The sequence below is a fragment of the Battus philenor genome, unplaced genomic scaffold (assembly GCF_028537555.1).
Source record: "Battus philenor isolate CCGP_79_NKW_IND1 unplaced genomic scaffold, ilBatPhil1.0.hap1 SCAF_5, whole genome shotgun sequence".
In the NCBI taxonomy this organism is placed as follows: domain Eukaryota; kingdom Metazoa; phylum Arthropoda; class Insecta; order Lepidoptera; family Papilionidae; genus Battus; species Battus philenor.
The window spans coordinates 8,568,222-8,594,567 of NW_027181715.1; the positions used below are offsets into that span (position 1 = coordinate 8,568,222).

General features: G+C 30.9%; 1 protein-coding gene across 1 annotated transcript in view; it reads left to right on the plus strand.

Moving 5' to 3' along the window:
• The first annotated feature begins 623 nt into the window (after window positions 1–623).
• The window catches only part of Prip (prip), a 33,353-nt gene continuing 7,630 nt past the window's right edge, over window positions 624–26,346 (plus strand). Inside the window, exons 1-3 of the mRNA XM_068773123.1 lie at window positions 624–798; window positions 22,479–22,570; window positions 25,212–25,336. Of these exons, the coding sequence (XP_068629224.1) occupies window positions 22,483–22,570; window positions 25,212–25,336 (213 nt within the window). The 5' untranslated portion in view covers window positions 624–798; window positions 22,479–22,482. The remainder of the gene's footprint in view (window positions 799–22,478; window positions 22,571–25,211; window positions 25,337–26,346) is intronic.

Consider the following 26,346-nt stretch of genomic DNA (forward strand, 5'->3'; position numbering starts at 1 on the left):
GCGTTTCGGTGTGGTTGGTAACTTTCACATTTAAGCGCATGCTGTCTCAGCTACTCGACGAGCAATTGAGAATCGACACAAATATTCACTAAAGTAAGATCCGTTAGTGGTATTATACCTTAATAGATCAGTCCTATTAGTCCATCTTATTTTTAATAGATAGCAACTAAATGTTACTAAGTTTGAGTAATGATGAATATCTAAACCATTTGTCCCTTTTAAACGTAAGGATATCATTAAGTTTATTACATATACCACAATATGAATGTAAGTAAAAAAAACAAAACGTATGCATTTTAAACATTTTTGCTGTCTAAATATTTTCTGAGAGGTCCCAAGCTGTTCTGATACATCAAAACTTTTTAATAATCTTTTAATTCAACATTAGAGTTTTATATACTAAACATAAAAGTCGCTCATTCCTTTCATTGAGAATATATGACAGACTAGCAAATTGACATGTTTACAATGGAATTTTTTCCTTTTCTATTCGACAACAGATGTCTCTATTATAAAATTTCGTAATTTCACTACAATTCTAGTAGATGTCGCTGTGAATTCAAGTAGAGCGAATCAATTTCCCTAGGCGGACATTTCAAAATCAACAATCCAAAGAATATCGCTGACAAAAACGCGCGACAGCAAACGCAGTGGCCGTACCTTCGCGGAATTTTCATAATACGAATATATTTTATTATATTTTACTACTATAGAACTAAAGTAGTAGTGTAAATATAGTGCATAACAACGAAAGTCTAGGCTAATCTTTAACAGTGTTTTTAATTTATTTCGCAGAAAGTAAGTACGAATTAAATATTTTGATAATTTGCTATCCTGTTTTCTAATTAATGTTACAGTAAATTAATCTACTTTAGGTTTTTTTATAGTTATTAGAAATGTATTTTTAAATGGCTAATTAAAATTTTTAGAATATTTAGCAATCTAAAAATAAATTTAAATTTATTTAAAAACCATGATTATTACCAATGTCACTATCATGAATTAGGGTCATGGGAGTATTTTGTTTTGTAAATGATAAATGTGATAAGATAAAAAACCCTTAGAAATGAGAGATTTATAGTCTTTAATGTTCTGAAGAATGCACCCAATAGAAAGAACGTGATATGATAATTTTAAAAGCAATCACGAAACACACTGGACAGGTCTTCTTTTAAAAATAATCGTCTTTAAAATTGTAGGATATTTTTTTTAAGAAGGTGCTTTCAAAACACTACATACTTAGGCAATATACAAACTTTGTAGTAATTTTTGGCGCCTTCTTATTTTTTTTCTATGTGAACGTAATAAACATAAATGATACGTAAAACAACACTTAAACAATAAATTTATATGAACAATTTTTATGAGTTTCATTACCTTCATGGTTTATTCTAATTTAAGTTGATTAAAAAGATTAAAAATCGATGATTTTTAATGTCGAGTGGAACTTTCTATAGAAAGTCGTTTCAAAAAGCGAAGTAACAAAATCGGCGATAATTTCAACTGTTAATTTAAACTGAATCATGGTTTTGTTGCATAGAAGCTTGATGCCAATCTAATTAATTACTTTACAATAAATAAAATTGTTCTTTTTTTAATTATTTAAATAGTTGTTTATCTCACTTTCGTTCATATAATTGCCATAACATCTTCCTTTTAAATTCTTTGTTAAATTCGTGCAAACTTACATGGTTGGTTAAAGTTACATGGTTGCCACTGGTATTCAATTCATTCTCACATATTATTTTTGTTACACTTTAATTATTGGTAAATATATAACTTTACTATTAGTCAATAGCGAGTATTTTGGCGGTTCAATAATTAATTTAATGTTTGCATCTTTTGTTAAAGTATTTGAAAATTCTACTAAAATTGTCACCTTTGGAAATTGATTCTAAAGGTTTTAAATTGTTTCCAAAATTGTACCGAATAGTTATCCGAAAAATGTTACGATTAACATAATAAAATATAAAAAAGAAAATTCGTTTTAAGCCGAAGACAAAATTGGATAAATTAAAACATTAATTAGTGGTGATGTAATTTTTATTGATCGTGTCCATTTGTTTAAAAGATAATGTAAAATATTATTCACTAAATTGATTGCTCTTAACGACTCACATAACAGGAGAATAACAGTTTTACATCTATTATTTCAAAAGATATTTAAGATAGTCTTTTTTTACAATAGCTAATGAAAATAACGTTCTTATAAATTAAGTTATTAATAATTTAATGTTTCTTAAAAAAGGCCGATATTTATTGTAACATTCTTGAGTCGATAAATATTAGAAGAAATTACGGTAATAATTAAAAATATCGTTACAACTAGATATTTTGACTGTTTAAACATTTTTACTAATATAAAATCTTCGATAAATAACTTAACGACGTACAATTACTTGCTGCTAACTTTGAGCTGTTTGCTAATCAAGAGTTTTTTACTTAATAGTTGTATTTAATCACTAACTTCGTACCGTAGGCCGTTTAGAATATAACTAGTAAATAAATTAATTGCAAACACTCTGTATTTTATGCGTAATATAAATATGTCAAATACTTAAGTACAAGTTTTTCCCGTCCGCTTCGGGTGGCCTGAACTGCTTTTTTTCCTACAAAATTTTAAGTCTCTACATGTTAAAATATCCTTTTCTCTACGTTTTACGATTCCAGAGATATTCTGATAAGAACATAGGTGTAAATATCTTATACAGAGTGATTGGTTATAAAAGTAAAAGTTTTAAAGCGATTAATGTGTAACTCATTGTTGATTTTTGGAAAATGAGTATCATACATAAATTGATAGCAAATAACGTGACAAAACAATGTAATAAAAGGATTTAAAAAAATGTATGAAAATTGGGATTTCTATATATTAAAATTAATAATTGTTTACTAGGTGTCTCTGCTTTGTCATACCAGAAGTTATTGGTGTAGCGATCAAATAACACAGGATAAAGGATGCTTTAAAAAAATACAAAAAATTATAAATCAATTCGTACAAAAAATATATTTAATCGTAGCGAAAGTCGGTGTGTGTATATGTGATCGTTTTGCATTTTATCACTGTCAGATTACTAACACCTGTAACGTCGTATTGATGTTCACAGTACAACCACGTGTTGCGATGCTCTACATTCATACTCATTTACGGTGTCAGGACAAATAAACTACAGCTTTTTTATGTTTGTTTTTCTCTAACATTTTTTTTTTACAGAATATCATTTTGCTACTGACGAGCATGTATAAATGTATATTTTGTGTGGGAGATCAACACCTTTATCATAAATGATCCCTTCATATGATTATTTTTATAATAAGTTGTTCACGGGATAACCCTGTCGTTAACGCGTGACCATTATTACGTAAACTAAAAGGAGAATAACATACTATTCGGTCGCAAAACCGTGGCGAATCCTCCCTGTTTACAAATCGTGCCGCTCCACATTATACATAATGGAATGACCGTGAGAGGTTATCAATTATGCAGTTTTTCGTTAATACTTTTTTATTGACCAAATATATTTTAAAGCATCTATTAAAGGATTAAGATGGATTAAAGATAAATCTTTGATAAAGTTAATAACAATTTACTTGAATTAAATACATGCGAATCATGTATTTAATTCAAGTAAATTGTTATTTCACGATGTTTTATAGATATAGATAGTATTTTGAGAACGTATTCAGAAATTACACGACCTTCTTTGATCCCGCTGTTCCTTATACATCTCCGGACGTTAGATCCACTGTGACCGTCCATTTTTTTGCTATCGATATTCCTCTAAATACAAGAAAGTCATGCATCCGATTGGGTAGAAAGCAAACGCTAGTCTAAGTTGTGTAATAATCATTTACACAAATAGCTTGATCATTATATTTAGTAGTTTAAGACTGATATACAACAGTAGGTTGCGGATTCAATTGTCGCCGGAGAACACTTCTTCTTCTTGAAGTGCCTCTCCAACTAGTGGAGGTTGGCTATCAGCTTCCGGAGAACACACTTAGTGTTAATTTTGAAACTTCGCCCCACACCAAAGTTAATGAAAAATAATGTGAAAAAAATGGCATCATACCATATTCGTAAGCGGTCAATGATGTGGCCGCTGTCATTACATTTAAGTTGATTTAGAGGAAACGCGTATACATCCAAACCAAGCAACACATGCGACTTTTGCCAAACAATTCGCTAGATCTATAATGATTCCTGAGAAGAGGTTTTTTTTCATGAATTTACGTCGTGTTTACACGCTTGCAACTTTCCGCAAACTCCCAAACCCATAAAACGTTCGGCTCGATTTTACGGTCAGACTTAGCCATTCCTATACTTTCAACATAGAAAATTTCTTTTGATTTGAGACAAATGAGCTATACCCGATCAGATCTAATAATCGTCACTAACAAACCCAATCATTGACAGCATTTCAGCCTTCTTTCAAAAGCTTTCGACCTCCTCTAGCACGAAGCTGTCCGGGACTAGGGGCCTCTCCTTTTGTCTATCATTAGGGGTATGTGCCGTTTAAGTGAAAAGGTTATTTTTCTTTTAATTTGAATTAAAAGTAAAATTTACTTTTAATTTGCACGGAAATTGGGTCAACTCAGTTGTCGAATGTTGGCATACATTGCAAATGTAATAAAATGTTTGTATAAACGAGCAAATATTTAAGCCTTTATCGCAGGAGATAAGTTTATACAGATTATATCTGGCGTGCTACTGGCCTCGGTAAATAAAGAAATGGGACAGTAGAAATTCGCAACTTTTATTGTTACATGATGTTGAATTTTTTGTCTGATTATTCAAAAACTTTAATCTTTTTAGCTTTTCGGAAGCGAGATTCCGACCACTCGGTTTCCTTCCAATCGGAATGCTAAATTCTCTATTTTCGGGAGCCTAGGCTGAGATTCTCTTTTGGAAGCCCACGTGCCTATATATATAATTGCTATTGAGCGTCCAATCTTAGGGACCTAAGAGCTTTTTAGTTAAAAAAACTACGTAGTTTCCAAATCTGGCAAATAAGTAATTGTCTATTGTCTCATGTGAAGTTTTTGCTGTTAACCTTGCGGTTTTTACAGCATCATCGGAAACGAGTTCACGGAACGGAGGGGTCCGTGAACTATAAAATAAGTAATATAACGTACTAGAGGAAGCCCTTGAAATTTAGTTACTTTAAAGAGATCTAAGCTAAATACCTTTAGCATACGTGTTACCTTAAATACGGTTAAATTGTATATGTTATTGGGCCAAGACCAAAAATTTTAATCTTTCGCTTATAAAGTAAAGCTTCAACGTTGATATTCAAATTATGAGCAAAAATGGTTAGAGTTATGAACGCAAATTTGTAGCAAATTAAAATTTTATATTTTCGCTTTTAACCAACCCTGAATAAAATTGCTACCGAGTAAGAAATACATAATATAAAGGAATGTATACACAAAACGCTGCGTACTCGTCCGTAAAGGTACCTTTAAATTTGTTTAAACAATTATCTACAATTTATAAATATTTTTCGCACATTTATTAACGTTAAAACGTTAAGTTAATATAAAAGTGCGGTGGATCTCTCACATCGCTTGTTCAGCTTCCGAATACGCCAACCCTTCTAAGAAAGCAAGACTGAGTCAACCAGTTCCAGTTATTTTATAGCCTAACATAATACAGCCCTTATATAAAATAAATCACAACTCTCTGTAAAACAAATTTATATTAAAATAAACAAAAAAAAATTCTTTAAGTTTTTTATAACTTAAATTATTCGTACCCAAGTGAAAAATAAGCAGCTAAATTAGACTGACAGGCATTAATTACAGTTAATAAATTGGTTGGTGGACGGGGCACGCCGCCCATCCGTAAAAAGTGCTGTGAAAATGCAGAACGGATGTCCGGCTTTGTACAGTAACCTTTTCCATTACTAACTCACGTGCCCTTGCCACTCGTGAGTAGACTTATTCAGAAACTAGAATATCAAATGAAATATTTGACTACATAAAAGTAATAATTTGCTTCAAAGAGTTCATTTGTGTTTAGTACAGTAATGTTACATAAATTACAAACTCTGGAAAAGTTTCAAACGGAATAATAGCCGCGATATGAATTTTTAAACATCAGCGTCCTGACCATCGTGTCAGCTGATAGACGCCAACTACTATGCCTCCCCCAAACAATACCACGATGCCATTCTGACTACGTCGTTGTTCCACCTAATGTAGACGTTATCGTATTTTAGGCTAGCTAAATTTCTGCGGTTAAGCAATGATTGTGCAAAATTTACTATAATCGAAGTTATAAAAAGTACGAAATATTAAAAACAACTTTAGCAGTGAATAAAATTTTACAACCTGATCAAATTTTATTAACGACATCCAATATATAAATGAATAAATTTATTCTTTCGTTGTCATTATGTATTTAAATGTTTAATACGTTTTTAATGACATATTAATCTTATTTATATTTATTTGTTTTATTAATATAATTGTCTATATTTGTGTTTATTGTTATCTGTGAGTATTTAGAACATCTATATTTAACGTCGTATAATCTTCTGTAGTATTTATTTTTACTTCAACTTTATTTGTAAGGAGTGATTACCGCTTTTCGAATATTCTCGATAATTTGTATTCTGGGCAATTCTTTGTCATTGTTTACCGCAAGAATAGACCGGCATTATTTAAAAAGAACAATAGCAATATAATAATTTATCTTTATATATAGCTTAGTTTCACGAGAATGTTTGCATTTAAGTGTAAAATAATATCATTTTCTACAATAACCTTTATATAATGAAGTATCTTTCAATTCCACTGCAAATCTTTTTATTCACGTAATCGTGCAATTAGTACAGATGTCCGACAATGTACGGAAATGACTATCGACAATTACTACTACTAAGCAATATAAACCGACAGATCATAAATCCATACGTGTATACAAAAATAAAAAATAAAACATTTCGAAACTATAAAATCTCCATCGTCGATACGCATTATTTATATTTTAAAAAAAAAAACCTATTTTGGAAAGCAATAATATATCTGTAAGCGTAAAATCATTCTTAACGATCTAATAGTTATAATTTCGAAAGAGTATAACTGGTATATTATGTCGTCGTTGAAGGTCATTGCATGAATTTAAGGAACCTCGGGCACCGAATGGTACGAAACGTCTCACGCACAGCTGACTTCCTTAAACTGTTATTATGATCGGGATACTAAAAATATTTACCAAAGATTCAATAAAAAATGTTGGACACAGGTACTATAATGAACAATTAAAAATACGCAATATGTTAAAGTATTATCTGTATATGTGCAAGAGATTTCTATCTATATACTGACTCATGTCTATATCTCAGGAACCATAAGGTTAAGAGACTTGAAATTTAGTGCAAGCATTTTTTGCCAAAAAAAGATCAGCTAAAAATAAGTTTTACTAAATTCCACCTGGGTTTGATTAAACTGCATATTTTCTAATAAATTGCTTATTTATAAGGAAGTGCATATTTTCAATTATAACTGCTATAGGTATAAATATTGGCCAGAGTTTTTAGCACATTTAAACTTACCAAGAATAGATTTTATGATATTACACCCAGAAAAGGCATCGCGAAACACGCGAAGCGGGCGGGGGACAGCCAGTACTACATAAAATGTTTCTTTACATCTTTAAAGACATTTGCGGAAACGCGTTAACATTTTTAAAGAAGACCTTCCCTTTGGAAACATGAAAATACCTAATTCTATCGCGTAATTGGCTTCAAACTGGTATTAGGTATTTATTTAAATCACACCAATGAATAAAAGTTTGTACAGAAAGATTATGTATAATAATTTTAGTCATACACAAATATATTATTGCCTCTATTATACAGTGACATCTTGATTTTCTCCGCAGCACTAAAAAAAATCCTGCAAGAGAACTTAAGAATGTCCTAAACCAGTAAACGTATTAAATCTTAAAAAAATAGATGACAAATAACATATTTACTTATAAAAGTATATTACAAAAAAATGGTCAACTTCCGCGTTTAACAATGTCACCGCTGACTTATGTTTCACATTGACAACGTTATATTTGAATAGGCAAGTACAGTGACAAATGTGTAGTTCCAATTAAACCTACTTAGCGGTTCTCAACGCGTGTCGAATAAGTAAAACGTCGCAGCCCGTACAAGCGCACCGTCAATCAACCAACCACAAAACCAAATTCTTTCATGCTTCACGTGTAGCCTTGGATGGCGTTGATTAAAATTTAACTTTGAAATTGTCAAAGTAACTTATTCAAGGAAGAATGTTTTATCTTTTTTAAAAAAATGAATCGCCGATTATGCTAGCATACTGGGAAACGGGAAGCGAATTCGGCTAATTGTCTTAAATTAAACTTAAATGGTCTTCTATAATTCCGTAAAGATTTTTTACGGAGTAAAAAATTTTAAATAACGCGAAGTAAGGAAAAAAAGTCTTTTCAGATACAAACTACAAAGTTAGTTTTAAGTACTTAGTTTTCAAACAATTGACGTCAATTAAAACAAATAAAGACGGTGTAGGATGTATCAGAGATATTGTGTACCGTATAGTATTACAAAGAAAATATATACATTATTGCAGTGTAAGTAGAAACCATATCCTGGTTTATGATTAAGACATTAAATCAATAAATAAAGTGATCAGTTTGAGATATAATCTATTGATATATTTTTTCCATTGCACTGACTTATAACTTATGACAGAACAAAAATAATAGGTCAAAAAAGTCTGTCAGTACAGATAATTTTATATAAAAATTGCCAATACAGGTCATTTAAAAATAACTGTCACAATAAAAAACATGCTATTTGCAATATAGTGATTCGACACTGACTATACTCTAGAATAAACATTTAAATATATTCATTGAGGAATTTAAATTCAAATTCCTTAGGTTCGTAACTGCAGTAACAAATCTGCCCACATGACAAGTCAGAAAGCTTGGAATGCAAGTTGAAAACGCCTTGGAAGGTTCATTTAATCCTACAATGTTGGTATTATTTTTTTTGTGAGCAGTTAAAAGATCTTCCTAGCATTTATTACCACTAAATCCAAATAGCTTTAAGATAACCGTTGATCAATGTTTATATGACTGTTTATTTCAGTAACTACAATTTACACATTATTTCAAAATTCAAAATGTGGTTTGAGTTATTTTTGCTTTTTTACGTGTATATACTCTGGTTTTTCCAACATACCTATTTCAATAGCCAACTTAGCTTCAAATTATATACATTAAAATCAACAATTTGAAAGCGTTTCCTCGAATATAGAGCGTTGAGTTGTTTTTTTTTCTCCCTCGACCGGTAATAGAGGATTCAGATCTTCCATCACGCGCGTTGGTAATCAACTGTAATTGTATACCGAGAATTGGGCCGGAAAACGACGGGGTTACGCTTGGTGGCTGCCCATGACTTTGTAATATTGTCAGGAGTAAAAAAACTGTTACTCCCGCAGCTCTTTGGAGCCGCCGTTAGACGTACGAGAATGGCTGTTTAATACAAATTACTTTTTACAAAAAGTTTTTACCTACCTAACTACGAAATATTAATTATTTCGTAGGCATAAGGTATAAAATAGAACTGACTTACTCCAACCGGATAATGAACCCTTTGTAATAGTGCGTATTGGCTTATATATATCTAATTAAATTTTCGGCTTTTGTATCGAAAAATAATAAACACTGACTCATGCCGTACGTATAGTTGAGTTAAATGAAACGATTTAATACTAAGAACAATTTAAAATCTTAATATTCTGGTCTGAAAACCACGGGCCAACATACGCAACGTAGAACATCCACCATAAAGTAAACAGATGACTTTGTTAAAGTCGTCAGAAAGCGCTGAATGCAGACTGCTTCCAACGGGACCTTTCGGAAATCTATGGGAGTGAATTATGTTGATCAGTGTACGCTATATGGCTGTTTTATATTTGATGATAATGATTAAAACAAAAAAATATGTTCTATACTTTTGTCCCGGTCCCATTGGAAATGTTTGAGGAGGTCTATACACAGCGATGTAGGCGATCTAAGACTAAAATGATGACGACAATGATAAATATCTAACCATTAAACTAACGACTATTCAATCATTACTTTATTAGGCATTTAGTATGTATCTAAGCACCGGTGGTCAGTCATGTTTCATATTTCGTAGAACCCTACAAAGAACACAAAAGCTTTAGTTACTGGGAAAATCCCATTCACCGGCAGTTCCGTTCTATTATAATTACAAGCAAATTATTAACATATAAACATCCCATCGAGATATCACTTCTATTTATTATGATGTGCAATTATTTTATTTAAAACTTGAATCATTTTGCAAGTTTTGTTAAGTGAATAAAAACCGTAATTATTTTTTTTTCAACTTTTGGTACACTTAAATACACATGTACAATGTTCATCAACTAACATCTCTTGTATAAAAAAATCTTATTTTATAAATATTTGGTTATGTTTAATAATTATGTATCATGAAAATGATTTAAATATCTTTCTTTAAATAAACACAGGGAGGTTGGTTACAAACCTGTAAACTTTAAAATGGTGAATTGTCTTGCAGTCATTATCAAAAAACTTTAATGCTTTTATACCTATTTCCAATCACCTGTATATAAATATTTATTTTTTTCTGTTTAATTTGTCAGGCTATTAAATACTGGTAGTAAAAAGTGTGCAGGGACAGACAGTAAGAACCAAATTATTTAATATGTAGTAATCTTAATTTTGAAAACGCATTTTCATAATATATTATCATTAAGTTATTTATTATTTCTGAAACCGTTTTTTTGGAAAGGTTGTACTATACGTTAATTGGCGGCAATTGGGCTATATATTACAACTTAAATACAATTTAAACTTTTTTATAATTATTATTCTGATTCTGTATAAAACATTTCCACCTACATACTGACTCATCACGATTTCTCTGCAATCATAATGCCTAGAGACTAAATTTAGCAGAAATATTTCTTTTATTAAGTATAGGTTTGTTATTTATTTACTATTTGAAATTCAACCCGCGAGGAGGGTTAAAGGGGTGTACCTTTATAAAATGTATGTTTTCTAACTAAACCACTCAAAGAACTTCGCATAATATTTTTCGCATGTTAAAGATTATCACTGCCAAAAGGCAATACGGGCCAAACTAAGCGGTCGAGGGACAGCAAGTAAGCCAGTATTTTTAAAACAAGATTATATCTCAATATCACCGCTATCTGACTGCCCAAGTATAAATAAACAAAATGTCTTTCATGGAATTAAAATTTCATGACCTTCTCAAACATTATCATAAAACTATGTAACATTTTAAAGGTCCACGGCAAATTTATATAGTGGGTAAATAATTACTTTCATTATCACGCGGACGGTTTATCGTGACATAAATGTTTGCTTAGTTCGCACTACGTGAGTGCCTTATTTCAACACCACCGGTCGAGAAAATCAGTATTTTTTTTCAGTAAATCTCCGATAGAGTTGTCTGATTGTAGACAATGACTTATCTTTTCTAGAAAATAACAATAAGATACCGCTGAAATGAAAATAGCAGGCGTTATATCTTTTTTGTTGTAGTAACCAGATTTTTATCTATTGCGTCCTGCATATTTGCAATCCGTTGTCCTGAAGAGTTGAAACGATGATGACTTATTCATCCTTTGGTTCCTATCAAGCACGCGACCAATTAGGGTTGGCATGACATAGTGTTATTTAAATTTTAAACGTCCAATACAAAATCTAACAAAGCTGGTACTGATACGGACATTTTTTACGAACATCATTGTCACGCTTCGTGACAAAAACTGGTCAAGCTATTTTGCTCTTACCGATTTTGACACTCTGCAGCTGTTCTAAATGAAATACTTTGTTTTATTTCATACGAAAAAAATTATATTATATTTTTTATACGGGTGTCCCTAAATCAACGTCAAACTGAATATAGAGTAAGTACTCGCTAACTCTAGAAAATTAATTTAAGAAATCTATAAAAACCAAGCCATGGGCATTTTATTTTGTTTCTGTCATTTACTGACCGGTTCCTCATAGTAACATGATAACTGAAAAAATAAAAGGGTAGTACTTTGTAATCATAGTAATAGAGAGAACAGCACAAGATGCATAAAATTCAAAATTAAGTGTTTTAATTTAAGTAGACAATTACATACACTTTTAAATCGTCAATCATTTTAACATTATGGGTAGTAAGCTACCGCCGGCTTAGAACGCTGAACTGTTGAGAAGAGCCGGCCAGAAACTCAACAGTAGCTTTTATGACAAATGAAATTTAACAAATTTTCATGTGTACATTATAATATAAAATATATAATCATGTAAGTGAGTTAACAATCCAAGTTCTACACATTTGGATCAACCAAAAAACTGTTGAATACTATAAGATATATTTAATAATATACGTTTAGTTATAACTTTAAAACAGAAACGGACGATTTAAAATTTATTGTGGAACATTAATATACACGCCTACACTTAAAACTGTGAAGGATTTGTTAACTTTTTAAAGACATAATATTCACAAAATTCATTTATTTTATAAATAGCAATAAAATTTTACAATACGTCGCGATTTTTTTTAGTTAATTTTTTAGAGTTAGCCACAATTTTTTCAATTTCGATTAATGTTAGTATATTTAAAATCTCGTAAAAGAAAAAGAAAGTTTTCATATTAAAAAAATCTTCATTAATGAAACCTAGAATAGACTTGCTATAAATAAATATTTGATGTTCAAATTATGATACAATTTCATCCAAAAATATTTAAATCCCTTTGTTAAAAATATTATTATTTTTAACACTTAATTTCGACAATTGACAACAGTAAATTCGTGCATTAATTTAAGTGTTTCCAATGATAAATATGTTTTAAGACACCAGGCACAGCGGGTCAGAGTGACTCATGACTGTAATAACTTATTTTTTTGTTACAAACCTTGATAAAAACAGGTTCTCCTCCTATTTCAAGATTGATTTCTATTCGGCGCAATTACACGACTACTTATAAATATGGTCTAAACTTAATTCAAATGATTTCATTTGAAAGGGAAAAGATACGTGGCTACGTTTAAACATTTAAAAAAATTGGACGTTGGTACATACTGATATCTTTGGTTATGTTAAAATCTCATTTTTATTTGGTTTGTAATTGTATATAGAACCAATGATGAATCATTAGAAATAATATTGAACCTAATTTCACCGAAAACATTCTTTATATTAATAATTAAAGCATAAAAATTTTTAATTACGGTTGTTGAACAAAAGTAATAACGCGTTAATTGTCATCGGTGTTCCGAAATACATAAATATGGATTGAAACGGTGACACCCCACGGGTAAGGCCATTGCCGCGCCTTCCTCAAGGGAAGCCGTCTATTACCTCATTGCCAATTGTCGTTATTACTGGCCGACTACGTGTAAATTGCAACAATATATGGTTTGTCAAGATGGCTTACGTTACCTGTGAAAGATTATTTAAATTAATTAATTTTTTTTTGTATACTTTATTATCTAAACTTACACTATATAAATAAAAAAATGTTCTTGGGCGCAGTCTTTGGTGCAAAATACAGTGTAGAACTTTAAAAAATGTTGATATTTAGAGTTTCATTAAATAAGCAAAATATCAATGAACTGACGGACTTTAAGATTCTGAAGTGGAGACCACGAATTGATAAGCGCAGCGTAAGACATCCACATTAACTAGTCTTGGTGTGAATACGTGTGCGAAAAGCGTCCAATCGGTCTTATTGGAAATCGATATATCTAACTTATGAGGGAGGCCTAGGTCCTGTAGTGGGCGTCCTACAGCTGAAATGATGATAATGAGAATAATTTATACTTTTCTTCATTTGTTTATGAAGTTACATGTATATTAGATATTAAATATTTTAGTTTTAAAATTAGAAAAATAAATATGAACTGCAAAAATTCCTACGATGGAAAGCCACGTTGTTTACAAATATTGTGCGCAAAATGACATGAACCGTTTACTATTCATACCTTCATTAAAACTCTTAAGGGAATCTATCCGTGGTATTATGGAGTGGTATTCATTCTTCAATTCCTATTCGTGGCATAATAATTAATCCTGTTATTTGCATAGGACGAAGGCAAAATACCTATAGACGGACTACTATTTTCCATTAATTAATTATTGTTGCGTGGCAAGCCTCAGGTTTTTGCAGCAGCGTTTTTTTTTCCTTTGTTTCTTTTTTGTCTATTACAACGTCATTCGCCATTTGAGAACAAAACTGCGTTTTTTATTCACAGCGTCGTGAATGGCTGGTTGAATCAGAAGTTCTACTAAAAGTTTATGTTTCGCTATGTTGACGAGTATTATAGGAATTTATACTTTTTTTTTCTGATTAAATTTTGTATATACTTTTGTAAACTCCAGCTAGGTTTATTACGAGCGACGATTTATTGTATTAAATATTTACTATATTTTTAATCAATTATTATGAGTATCTTAAACTTATCATCTTCGATGATAATACTTGATTAACCGTGTTTAATAAAATAATAAATGGTGAAATTAGGTTAGTGGTACATTTTTTTTTGTAATATAACGTCAGTTATTGCGGTATGTTATGAATATGTAACAAGTACATAATAAACTAAATGAGTATCGCTAAATAGTTGCATGGAAAAGGGCATGAAGGTTGCGCTGATATCGCTAGGCCATCATTCGTCCCCCGGGAACCGTTTGTTCAATTGTTATTTAACTTCTTGCGTGTCTATTGTATGCAAATATACTCACGTATTGATATATACTTATCACTCTAAGTGATATTTATCAATATATGTAATCTAAAGGATTAAGACTGCCGAAAAACATTGTATCATCGATGATAAGAATAAATGGACATTCTTTATCGTTAGTGTTAAATGTTGGAGCAACTGAAATTTAGTTCGTACGATGTTGGCACCGCGCAATTTACTTTATCGGTACCTAAGTCAGCGCGGTTAAATAATTTTGTAAATAGAATAGATGAAGACGTCTCTCTTCGTTAATTATTTTTGAATATTTTTATATAATACCCTGAATTTAAATTAAATATTGAAGAAACGTTAAATGTTAATAAATATCGATTATTGATTAAGAAGAGAGGAAAAGAAATAATGATATTTAGACGAAAACTTATGAACATTATTCACCGATATAAATGAATAATGTCAACACTTGAATAAAATAGACTTAACAATGAAATAAACATATGGAGTATGCTTTGTGCCTCCATTAAGAGGATTAAAACAATTTTCTACATTTAAAGATATGGAAATTTATCTGCACCTATAACGTAAGATTTCCTGTTTCATAGGAAATAGGCTAGTTGTATTACATTACTAGATGTATTACTCATTCAAATCGTCATGATTTAGTAGCAAAAATATTCATATTATAAATATGGAATAAACCAGATGTTTAAAAAACAAATATGTAATACAATATTATTATGTATCGTAGATGCAAATAAATCTTTATAAAATCTTCAATAGTGATATTATTACTCAAAATTAAAATGTTTTCTACTATTACAAGAGCTTTTTATACAGTTATCGCCGCGTTAATTTGTTAAGTGTGTGAATAAACTTTATATTAAATTAAACTTTAATTAAAATAAAAGGAACCTACCACTCAAAGCTTTAGCTAAACTTTATTGTTGTTACTGTGAGTTTGCTTGAGGTTGATTTAATCTTTTTTAATAATACTTTAAGTTTTACCGCATAGCTTAGGATATATTATATACATTTACTACGCGGTTGTTTACGTTTATGTATTTTTACCTTTTTTGTACACAAACACACGAGAAAAAAAAGGGTTGGAGTACAAATGATGGCCTTTTCGCATATAGAATCATATATTTTTAAGAAATTGGCACGCGCCAATGTTTCCATGTAAATGCCAAGGTTTCGTAGTGTTTTAGATATCATTGTTAATCCATTAAACGTCCTGCTTTAATAACAGGTTGTTTTATCTAAACTTATATGTGTATATATTTCACGCTTCATACACTTAAGAAAAGCCTTATAAGCATTCTCTACCAGTCAACCCAGAGTGGTTCAAAGAAAGCAGTTCTTTGATAAACAAGTTTCCAGGAGATGGACTGCAGCGTCCTTTGCGTACCATGATACCATACTACGATCGCCAACGCCTGCCAAGCGTGGCAATTATGGTATATCTCCCATAGATATCTTTGGGAGAGGCCTATGTGAATTATGTAAAATTGTATACCTAGAATCAACCACCACCGTTCAACTATACATGTATATTGAACAAAATACAAAATGACATTTCACATTTTTTACACATATGTGTAATAAGTTCTATATGTATATCATGTGTGAATTGATTAAAAATATTAACTTTATTATTTCATAATATTAAATTGATATCTCATGACTGAAATGATAATGAAGAAATTCCCTTTTTTTCCTCACTTCCTTCACCATTTTACTACTAATTAATAATTTTCAATAAGGTTAATTGATAATAAAATGTAGTAGTTAATGACTATGATTTATTCTGAGCACGTGTTGTATTGAGTACGTCAGATACATCCTTCTTAAGTAATTATAATAAAGATTAAATAAAATGTAAACGATTAGCACAAAAATCGTCAACAATACATCGTAGATAATTGTGATTATATTGTGCCTATTAGTCAATTGTACATTTTAATTACTATAGTCTAAATATACTTTTCCTTTCATATTTCGTAATGACATTTTATTTTAATATTTTTATTTCATTTGAAATTTTCAACATTAAAGAAATAGCTTTAGTAAACACACAATTGCACGCATTTTTGTAAAGCGAATCACGCTTCATGTCTTCCATAACTAACTAAACGAAGGTCTTTGTCCCCGTTGAGGATAAAAATTTAACATTATTAGCACCAGTTTTGTTGCGACGTTTCTACAGCTTTGGCGAAGAATTTTATCTGCATCGTATCTTAAAACAGTTTGTTTGTTTATCTGTAACACTTTTAAAAACTGTACCCGTAATTTTTTTGGTTTACGTTTTATAACAGTAAAAAACATGTACTGTTTACATCTAAAATAACGAAGAACGCAAAGTAATGTAATATGAAAATTATTGATTTCTTTTCTTTCTGAGTGAACATTCGAGATTTAAAATGTACATAAACATAAACAAAACATTTTATATTAAAAAATTAATAAGTAGGAAAAATTAACTAATAAATGAATCCCCAAAGGAAAAAGTTTAACCTTGTTTCAAAGGACATCAACTGGCAAGAATATTCGCCACCGAACCGCTGTGTATTGTTAAAGGATTCTTTATTATTCTTTAAAGCGAATTAAATTCCGACCACGCATATACTCAGGGGAAATAGTCGCTTGTTAATATTGTCAGGCTTGTGTGCTAATGCATCCTTGATTAAAATATTAAACAGTTCTCTATCGCTATAATTGCAGGTTAATCCGCTGACTTTTTTGTACTTAAGCAAGTGTTGGCAAATCATTTTTATCTATCTATATGAGATTTATGTACTGACTAATCATGATACTTCTGAAACCTTAAAGCTTGAAGACTTTAAATTTTGAGAAAGTAATTTCTTTAATTAAGTAGAGGTAAGTTCAAAATGGGTTTTACAATATTCCACCCGCAAGGATTTTAGGGCGTTCTTTAAACTTTATTTCGAACTATAGCACTTATAGGAATAAAACTTGTCCAGTGTTTATATTCTCTTGTTAAAAATTACCAAAAGGGATTTTATACAAATTAAAACCATAGAGGCAGTGCGGGCAATCCAAAGCGGACGGATGAAAGCTCGTAGATATTACGTGGGTAATCGTTATTTACCTTAAATATGATTGTTTTCGATGACGACGTCCATAGAAATTTATATTTGTAGTATTTTTTATTGTAGATGCAAGCCGATTCCTACCGAAAAATCCTCCTATTAGAAATCTAAGGGAGGCTCACGTCCAGCAGAGTCAGGCTTCAATTATGATTTGCCTTATTTGGGGCTCACCAAAACGAACTAAGTCTTAGCAATAAGGTGATCCACGGAGTTATAAATGTAGGAGGGACTCTATTTACGTAGTTGCCTTTTTTCGTTTAGTGTTTTAGCTAGACTGTCAAGTTGACTACAGGAAGCAAACTTTTCTTAACATTCAGGAACTGAACTGCATGACGTATAACACTATAAATAACTCGTGGTGCAATAGGAAAAACTCTGAACTAGTTAATTTCACGTACTCGCAGAAATTCACTTATAAAAACCTATATTATTAATTAGGTAATATTCTAGTATAATTCCACTGTAGCAATTCTAGCTTCTACGTTATTTCATTGTGTACAGAGTTGTAAACGTATGCTAATAACATATTTCCATGTTAGAAGCATTTTGATGTATAAAAATACTTTTAAAGTTTTGTAAAGTCAAAGACAAAAACATTCTAGCGGTCATAACAAAACATATTACCATACCTTCTTTACAATCGTGATAACTTCTTTAATTCATGGAAAAAATATCTTTCTTTTAAATGTTCATCTTCAATAGACAATTCAAGAACATTCTCCAACCAGGTTTATTAACAACATTGATATATGCTTAACGTATCCTTTACCTTGAACTACACAAACATCCATGGTTGGTGTACAAATCAATCACTTTTACACATCGAAGCTAACACGACAAAATAACATTATAATCATAGTGTTTCACGCATAATGATCTTTTTTTCAGCTTTTACAAACAAGGACAAAATATAAAGTATCGTTCAAATAAACTTTTATCATCATCGGTAATAACACTACCTCTATTAACATTTGAAATGTAATGACTATGGTGGTTTTATTGTTATAAAAATTTTAAAATTAGAGTCGTTAGAATTTATACTTGCTTGAAACAAACCGAGAGTTAAAAAAACGCAAGCAATGACTTACGACACAACTGACGCCTTTTAACTAAAATGACAAACACTATTTTCTAGAACTTTTTTTAATTTCGAGGAAACAATATTTCTGAAATAAATATTATTAAATTCTAAAAAAAGAGATTGTTTTACTATTCTGTTTTAATTTACCATTAGTATACTTAAATTTTAACATTTCGTGCTATTAACGTCATTATCGGAGATCAGATATTAGGTTATACCTTTACTTGAAATTTTGACTTGTAAGGAAAACTTTGTTTTTCTTATAATGATCGATAAATGCAATGTTTTAATAATTGAAATAAGTATAAACTGACAATGAAATAGCCAATTCTTAATTTTTGGGCAAAATTGCTTTTGGTATATACTACTGATTTTCCTATCTGGTTACCATACAAACTATAACGTATAGGTTTAACTTGATATATTTTTAACTTAGCGATTGGAGATCATGTCAAAATTTTCCATTAAACACAGTAGGAACTAGGAACTTAAAATGGAGTGTTAAAAGTAATTCAGAGACAAATATCTTCCTGAATTGCCTCATTCTATTAGCACATACGTTTATTGTATAACAATGTCAAATTCAGCCAACTTTACAGAAAATATTAGGAATATTTAACAACTTAAATTAGCAACATGTAACGAAGTACATCACGAATATCATGTCATTAATGGTTTTACTGATATCATGTATTTCATCTTGCGTAACGATCCTTCCATGACACTAATATTACTGTGTAGTTATTATTTATATAATTATTATTCGAGTAAATTATACAAAGATAAATGCAAGTAAAGATATTTGTATGATCTTCGTTGTTTGAATACGTATAAACAAATCATGCTGTGTCAATTTTAGGGTAGAAATCTCTATAGTACACCATTTGTAATAACATAAGGTTAAAAAAGTATAAAATTACCACAGATAATACCGAATTTATACAAACAAGGTCGGTGAGGAATTTTTTGACACTGCGAAAACTTTCCGAAAGTAAAAGGTTGCATGTATTTTTTTTCCTTTTTTCCTTAATCAATTAAACACCTGTTACGTTTTAAAGATCAATGGCGCACATGGTATATACTCTTAAATGAATAAGCAATTCAAGGTATAATGAGTCGTGATGCATATTTTTATTCGTTTTGGCATCGGTCACGGTGAACGGCATGAACCTTGTGCCTCCTTACACTTTACCAAGGTACATGGAATAATGCCAACACTTATGTCGTTTATGCAACTGCAAATATTTAAAATATTTGAATACAGTAACTTAGTTTTGTATTAATTAAGTCTCTTTTTGTACCTAAATACTACCCAATTTAATAGAATTTACTTAGTCAAACAATGTCTAAGTTGTAACAAAAAATAAACTCTTTACAGCATGATTGTTTATAAGTGCTCAAAAAGTGTGAATTAATAGCTCATTTGTAAGCAAATAGCTTTAAAGATTTTACATCTATTTCTAACCACCATGTACAATGTGATCATTTTGTTACATTAAACATTTTTTTGTAAATAACACCTGGCAGAACAAAATTCGCAAGCATAAATGGTGAACAATTGGTATTTATTATAATTAATAATCCATATATGGAAAACTTAATATATTATCTTTAGGTAATTTGTTATTTCTTAAATTATGGATTACTGAAAAAGGTGAATATACAATAATGGAGAGCCAATGAGCTATACATTCACGCATTCAAAACTTTAACACCCATCAATGATCACACAGTGTGTGCATGTGCCAAAAATAGAAGAGAAATTATTTTACGCCAATACCGTGATAACGAAAAAATATCAACAGCATTTTCACATATGCATATGTCCCGCATTAATATTTGAATATATGAATAATATTATGTATAAACAAAATCCAAATCATTGTTAGGAATCAATTATGCCCGTATAGAGTCGAACGTTAATGGCAATAAAGTCAAGTTATATTCTCAAATTAATATAGTATTGTACAACTTTGCACAACTGTGTTTAACGCTAAATTTTTAAAGCCTTTTACTTTGTCATTTATGATTAATGATAATTCCAAAACGTTAATTCATATGCAATTTTAAATTTTAATAAAGTATTAGGGTTTTAAGGCAAAAATTATGAAATTATTAAAATTTAAGTAACATTTAACCTATATTCTTTAAAAGGTTTTTGCCATATATTATACAAGGTGTACCCGTCCACGCGTTGCAATATTACGCATCTAATTAAAAATTTGTATAAAAAGGCAGTTTTAATTCCTCAAAGTGATAAAAAAAACAATTTTCAAAAATCTTCCCAAGGTTATGTTTAGCATTATAGTGAATACTGAATATAAATGTGTGTCAAAATGTCTGTATATACATACGAATAAATAAATTTATATATATATATATATATATATATATATATATATATATACATACATACATAAATATATGTATCTATATATGTGTATGCTCTCTCTTAGAATTTTGTAAAATCCATTCTTAACTAATCTCTATGGCGAAAGGAATATTCCTATTCAAATTTCAAGTCTCTTAGCCTAGAAACAGCGATGAGTCAGTACTTAAGTAGAAATCTCTCTATATTAATTATAGTTCTTCAGTTTTAATTTCTGTTGCCTGTTAAAGTTATCAAAGGAATTTATTTCTTTTAAAAATTATTCATTTCAATAAACAATCTTGGCAATTTTATATTGTAGGGTGACATTTAATTACTATTTGCGAATGAGAAGTCCTTTAGTTACTAAGCTAACAAATTGTTTATAATAATTAAATAAAATAGAGGCAACACTTTTGGCAGGCACTCATCGGTGTTCCAAGTCTTTGATAATAAAAGTATCTGGTAATTTTGTTCCTAGAGAACATTAAGATAGATTCTTAATTTATTAATCAAACCTCTGATATGATATTCCTGGTATTTCCATGTTATTTGATACATCAAAACATTTGCGGCCTACTGAGGCCAGTATCACGCATTATTTACTGGGAAATGATAAACCGGTTTCGATATGCAGTTTCGGTGTATATAAATTTAAAACGGAGATATGATTCAATCTCTTGTCGTCTTTTTATATAAATGGCTGGACCCGTTGGAAAAAAACACTAGTTACATGATAGTGGTTATAGAGGTATGCATGGTTGCTCTTTCGTCTGTCGATGTATTAATTTTTTACTTTCCAATTATTTAAAAAAGGATACTTTGAGAAAAAAGACACGGGTTAGCTTTGCGAAGTTATTAACTAAAGATATACCTGTTTCAAAATAATCCTAGACAATTAAACAACTTTTTTTACTTTCAAATAAAATAATCATACTTGAATACTATTCTTTTTATATTTGAACTATGTACTAAATTAACAAAAATGATGAAATAATTCTGTTATTTACTTGCAACCATTTAATGTAAAATGTGATGGTAAAAAAAGTATTACTTGTGAGGTTTTTATATTGTAAAAAATATTATGGTGTTTAAAGAAAAATTTAGATGATCAAACAAAAGAAATTCCAATAAAAGTTAATAGAAGTTGTTTTTACAGAACGATGGGTGAACTGGGAAGAAAACTCGGTTTAGACGAGTTGGCTGGAGGGGCATCAAGCATCAGTAGAGCATTACTGGCCGAGTTTATTGGTAAGTATTGATAGATTCTTACTTCCATACATTATGGTACACTTATTATGGTATATCATATTTAAAAAATAATCCAACTGGAGATAAGTCCGATAATATCACCAATCGCGCCTTCGTGTCACTGCCGAATGACAGCGCATGCCGAGGCTCCATCCCAGAGTTTTTTGCAGCTAGTCACATCATGGGGCGTCTGCCATGGTGTGACGGGCCAATGATTACCTACCTAATCCAAGCTTCTGAGGAATCCCGCGAGCTTGGTTATTTTAAACAGACCACGCTACTTCAAACCCTTATAAATGTCAACATCAAACTATATTTTTCAATGATAAATAAAAGTAAAAATTGCTCTCTGATCGTACTTAATCGTGCACACGTTTCCAAAATGCAGAAAAAATAAAACATAACGATTACCAGCCGTTAGATATCTATCGTAATTATTTGAAGATCACTATTTTTAAACTTTTGGCGTTTCTATAATAAAATGATAAATTAGCAAAAGGCCTAATTAAATTTAATAATCGGGGCAGCAAAAATACATTTACATATTTAATAGATACGATAATCGATAAGATTAGTAGTTAGTACACACTAACCAGTAATGATTAAGTCAATCCTTTACATAATCAGGACAAACGCTTTCGGTGAAAGTCTGTTCCATCCCCAACTGGCCCTAAGAAATAACCTGTACAACTTTAACAACTGTTTAGTTTGCTTCGTAGAAAATAGCGAAATATAAATTTACACCATCTAAAGTCTGTTATTAATATAGTAATATATATATATATATACATATATATATATATATATATAGTTATAAATACAATTAAATACGTTTACAATTATATCGACCTATATCAAAAATTAATCCCTATTTCTCTTGGTCATACCATAATGTAAAACGACTTTACGACTGTCGTTTATCTTTTTCTGGTAACTTTTTTAATATTTCGTAAAAAGTTCCAGTAAAAAACACTATTTTAAGTACGGATCGCATTTGTAATATCGATAATTAAATCTTAAGGACAGTCGTTGAGTATTTGAAGCAACAACCTTGAAAATCTATATTTTTCTATTTGCCAACTGTATGACGCCTGTTCTCGTATGTGTGGAAAAGTATCAAGATCATTTATTTAGGCACCGGAAAATACACTAAAAAATATCGTTGACAGACGCTGGATACGGGCAGTTTTCAACTGGTCTTATTCGAAAATAGGAGGCTTATGCCCAACAGTGGACGTCCTAGGCAAAAATTATGATTACGATTCATTTATTTTCATTATTTTTTTTACAAAAACGCACTAATACTTTTAATTGGGGATTCCCAAACTTTTATTCCCAGACCACTTTCAAAATTTACCTGGTTACGGTGGAGGTGGTCCACTATGGGTAGCTAGTAACCACATTTCTACCATATTTACCAAACCTTTTTTTCAAATTCCTTTACATTCCTATTTATATTGATGAAAAATCAAACAAGTTCATGCAAGATTGCAACCGCATGCACCATAAGTCGTATTACGTCGCTTTTTCACGTCTGCACAGAGCTAGCTTTGCGGAGCGTAACATAGAATATGAAAGTTTTCACAAGTAACAGTCGCTGAACTTCTCAAAATATCATCTGTCTACCTTGATAGGTGAAGTAAAGGTAACATTTTATTTCTTCACTATCAGAAGCAGATAAATTTTCGTGAACCTCCGCTAACGAATTATGAACACCTGTTTTTTCCTCACGCCTAAGTAGACTCCCGTCTACCCCTAGGGGTCTCTTTATATGCCCTGATTGCTTTAGATGATGTCTGATGACAATTCCTCGACATGAATATATAAATTTTACAAGAAAAAGACATCTCCGAAGTATGTATATCCGATTTTGAATTTACAAAAAACAGTGACTATAAGTTTATGTATAGCAAAAATCGATTGTTTCAATAGTTTTTCCCATTCATTCCAATACACTATTTATTACATCCCAATACATTATTTATTATCAGCACTTTTTATCAGCATTTTGTTATCAGAAAATTTATGTCCCCTATGCCTTAATCTGTACTATATTCGACAGACATATTATGAATTAATAAAAACTTTTCAAAAACTAACACTGGCATCTAAGCTGGACATGGCCTATGTCTTAGAAATCGGTTAAGATTTTAATTTGTTTATATGAGCTTATATTGAACTGTGGTAGCCCAGGAGTAAGAACCGAGTCTTGCGATCGTAAGTCACGGGTTTGATGCCCGGGATACACTCTAAATAATTAACACTTTGTGCATTAATGTTGATTGCCACTATTCACAAACAAGTTTCCAGACGATTGGTTGCAGCATCTGTTGTATACTATTATACCACACTGCGATCGCCAACCGGCCTGCCAAGCATGGCGGTTATGGTATATATGTTTAGGGGCGACGTATGCCTTGCAATGGTCGTCTTATAGGACGTCAAAAGGCTGAAACGATGACGACCTGTGTTGTCTACAGAATAAAATAACTAAACTAAAGGATATTTTTTTAGAATACAATATAAGTTAGACCACAAATTGTATGGGCTCATGTATATTATAACTTATTAAGACTTACTATTTATATCTTACGCGAATTTACAATTTTATTTCAGAATATTTAAATGAAATGTTTTCCAGGAAATCTATTACTGAACCTGTTCGGATGTGGAGCGTGTGTAAACATAGCACAAGGAGCTAATGCGGCGCCAGATATTGTGCTCATCGCACTTGCTTTCGGCCTCTCTGTATTCGCTATCGTCTCAGTAAGTTAATTTATTACATATATCACAATTTAACATGTACTTCCCCCTATTCATTTGACCACTAACAACTTAAAATGTCATTTTAACTTCTATTGTTGCTGATTAGTCGTATAAATGGATTTTTAATTCCATTGTATTTTACGGTACAACGCAGATTACCGCCGGGCCTTAAAGTTTCTGGAGTGGAAACCACGGCTAAGCAAGCGCATCATACGACGTCCACTTATAATGTGGACAAACTTGCTTGACAATCAGAAATCTATGGGAGAGGCCTGTGTCTAGCATTCCGTGGCGTGTCGTTATATAGCTGAAATGATGGTAATAATAGTAGTTCTGTTTTTGTATTGATTGTAGTCAACTGAAAATTCAGTTCAGATTTCAGTTTAAAAACAGTTACAATCCGATAATAACAACCGATGGAGCAGTGGTTCGACGCTCTCCGTCACCCTCGAATAATTTGTCATTATAAACATATCGTGTAGTTATCCCCGCTTAATATCTAGGCCACGGTATGCGAAATGAAGACGGAGCTAAGTTAAAAGTTGTACTGAGTAAACTAAATGGCTTAAAATCCAAAGCTCATCCAACTTTACAATAGACCATAAAAATACCTCATTGGAGCGTCAATGAATCTATGAGCAAACTAAAAAGAAGAACAGATGACGAGAAACTGTTAGAAAGGCCATGCAACGATCTCTATGATCACGGATGGAGAAGAAGTGCAGCCCAAGATTTACTTGCGACCTGTCACCCATATTATGTAACAACTCAAGTCGAGCTTTTTTTTAAAGAACCTTCGACCTTTAAGGCTGTAAAAAGGTTTAAGGTAATAGTTTTAGTTGTAAATGCTAACACATACGATCTGCAAACCCGATGTATATGTAAATGCTGACGAACAAACAGTATTTGTCTGTGTAATTTTTTTTTAGATAAAAAGAATGCCAGGACAGCAGTGTAAGCCAGATGGTTTACACTGCTGTCCAGGTAGCATTTGCAAATTCCACAGGTGC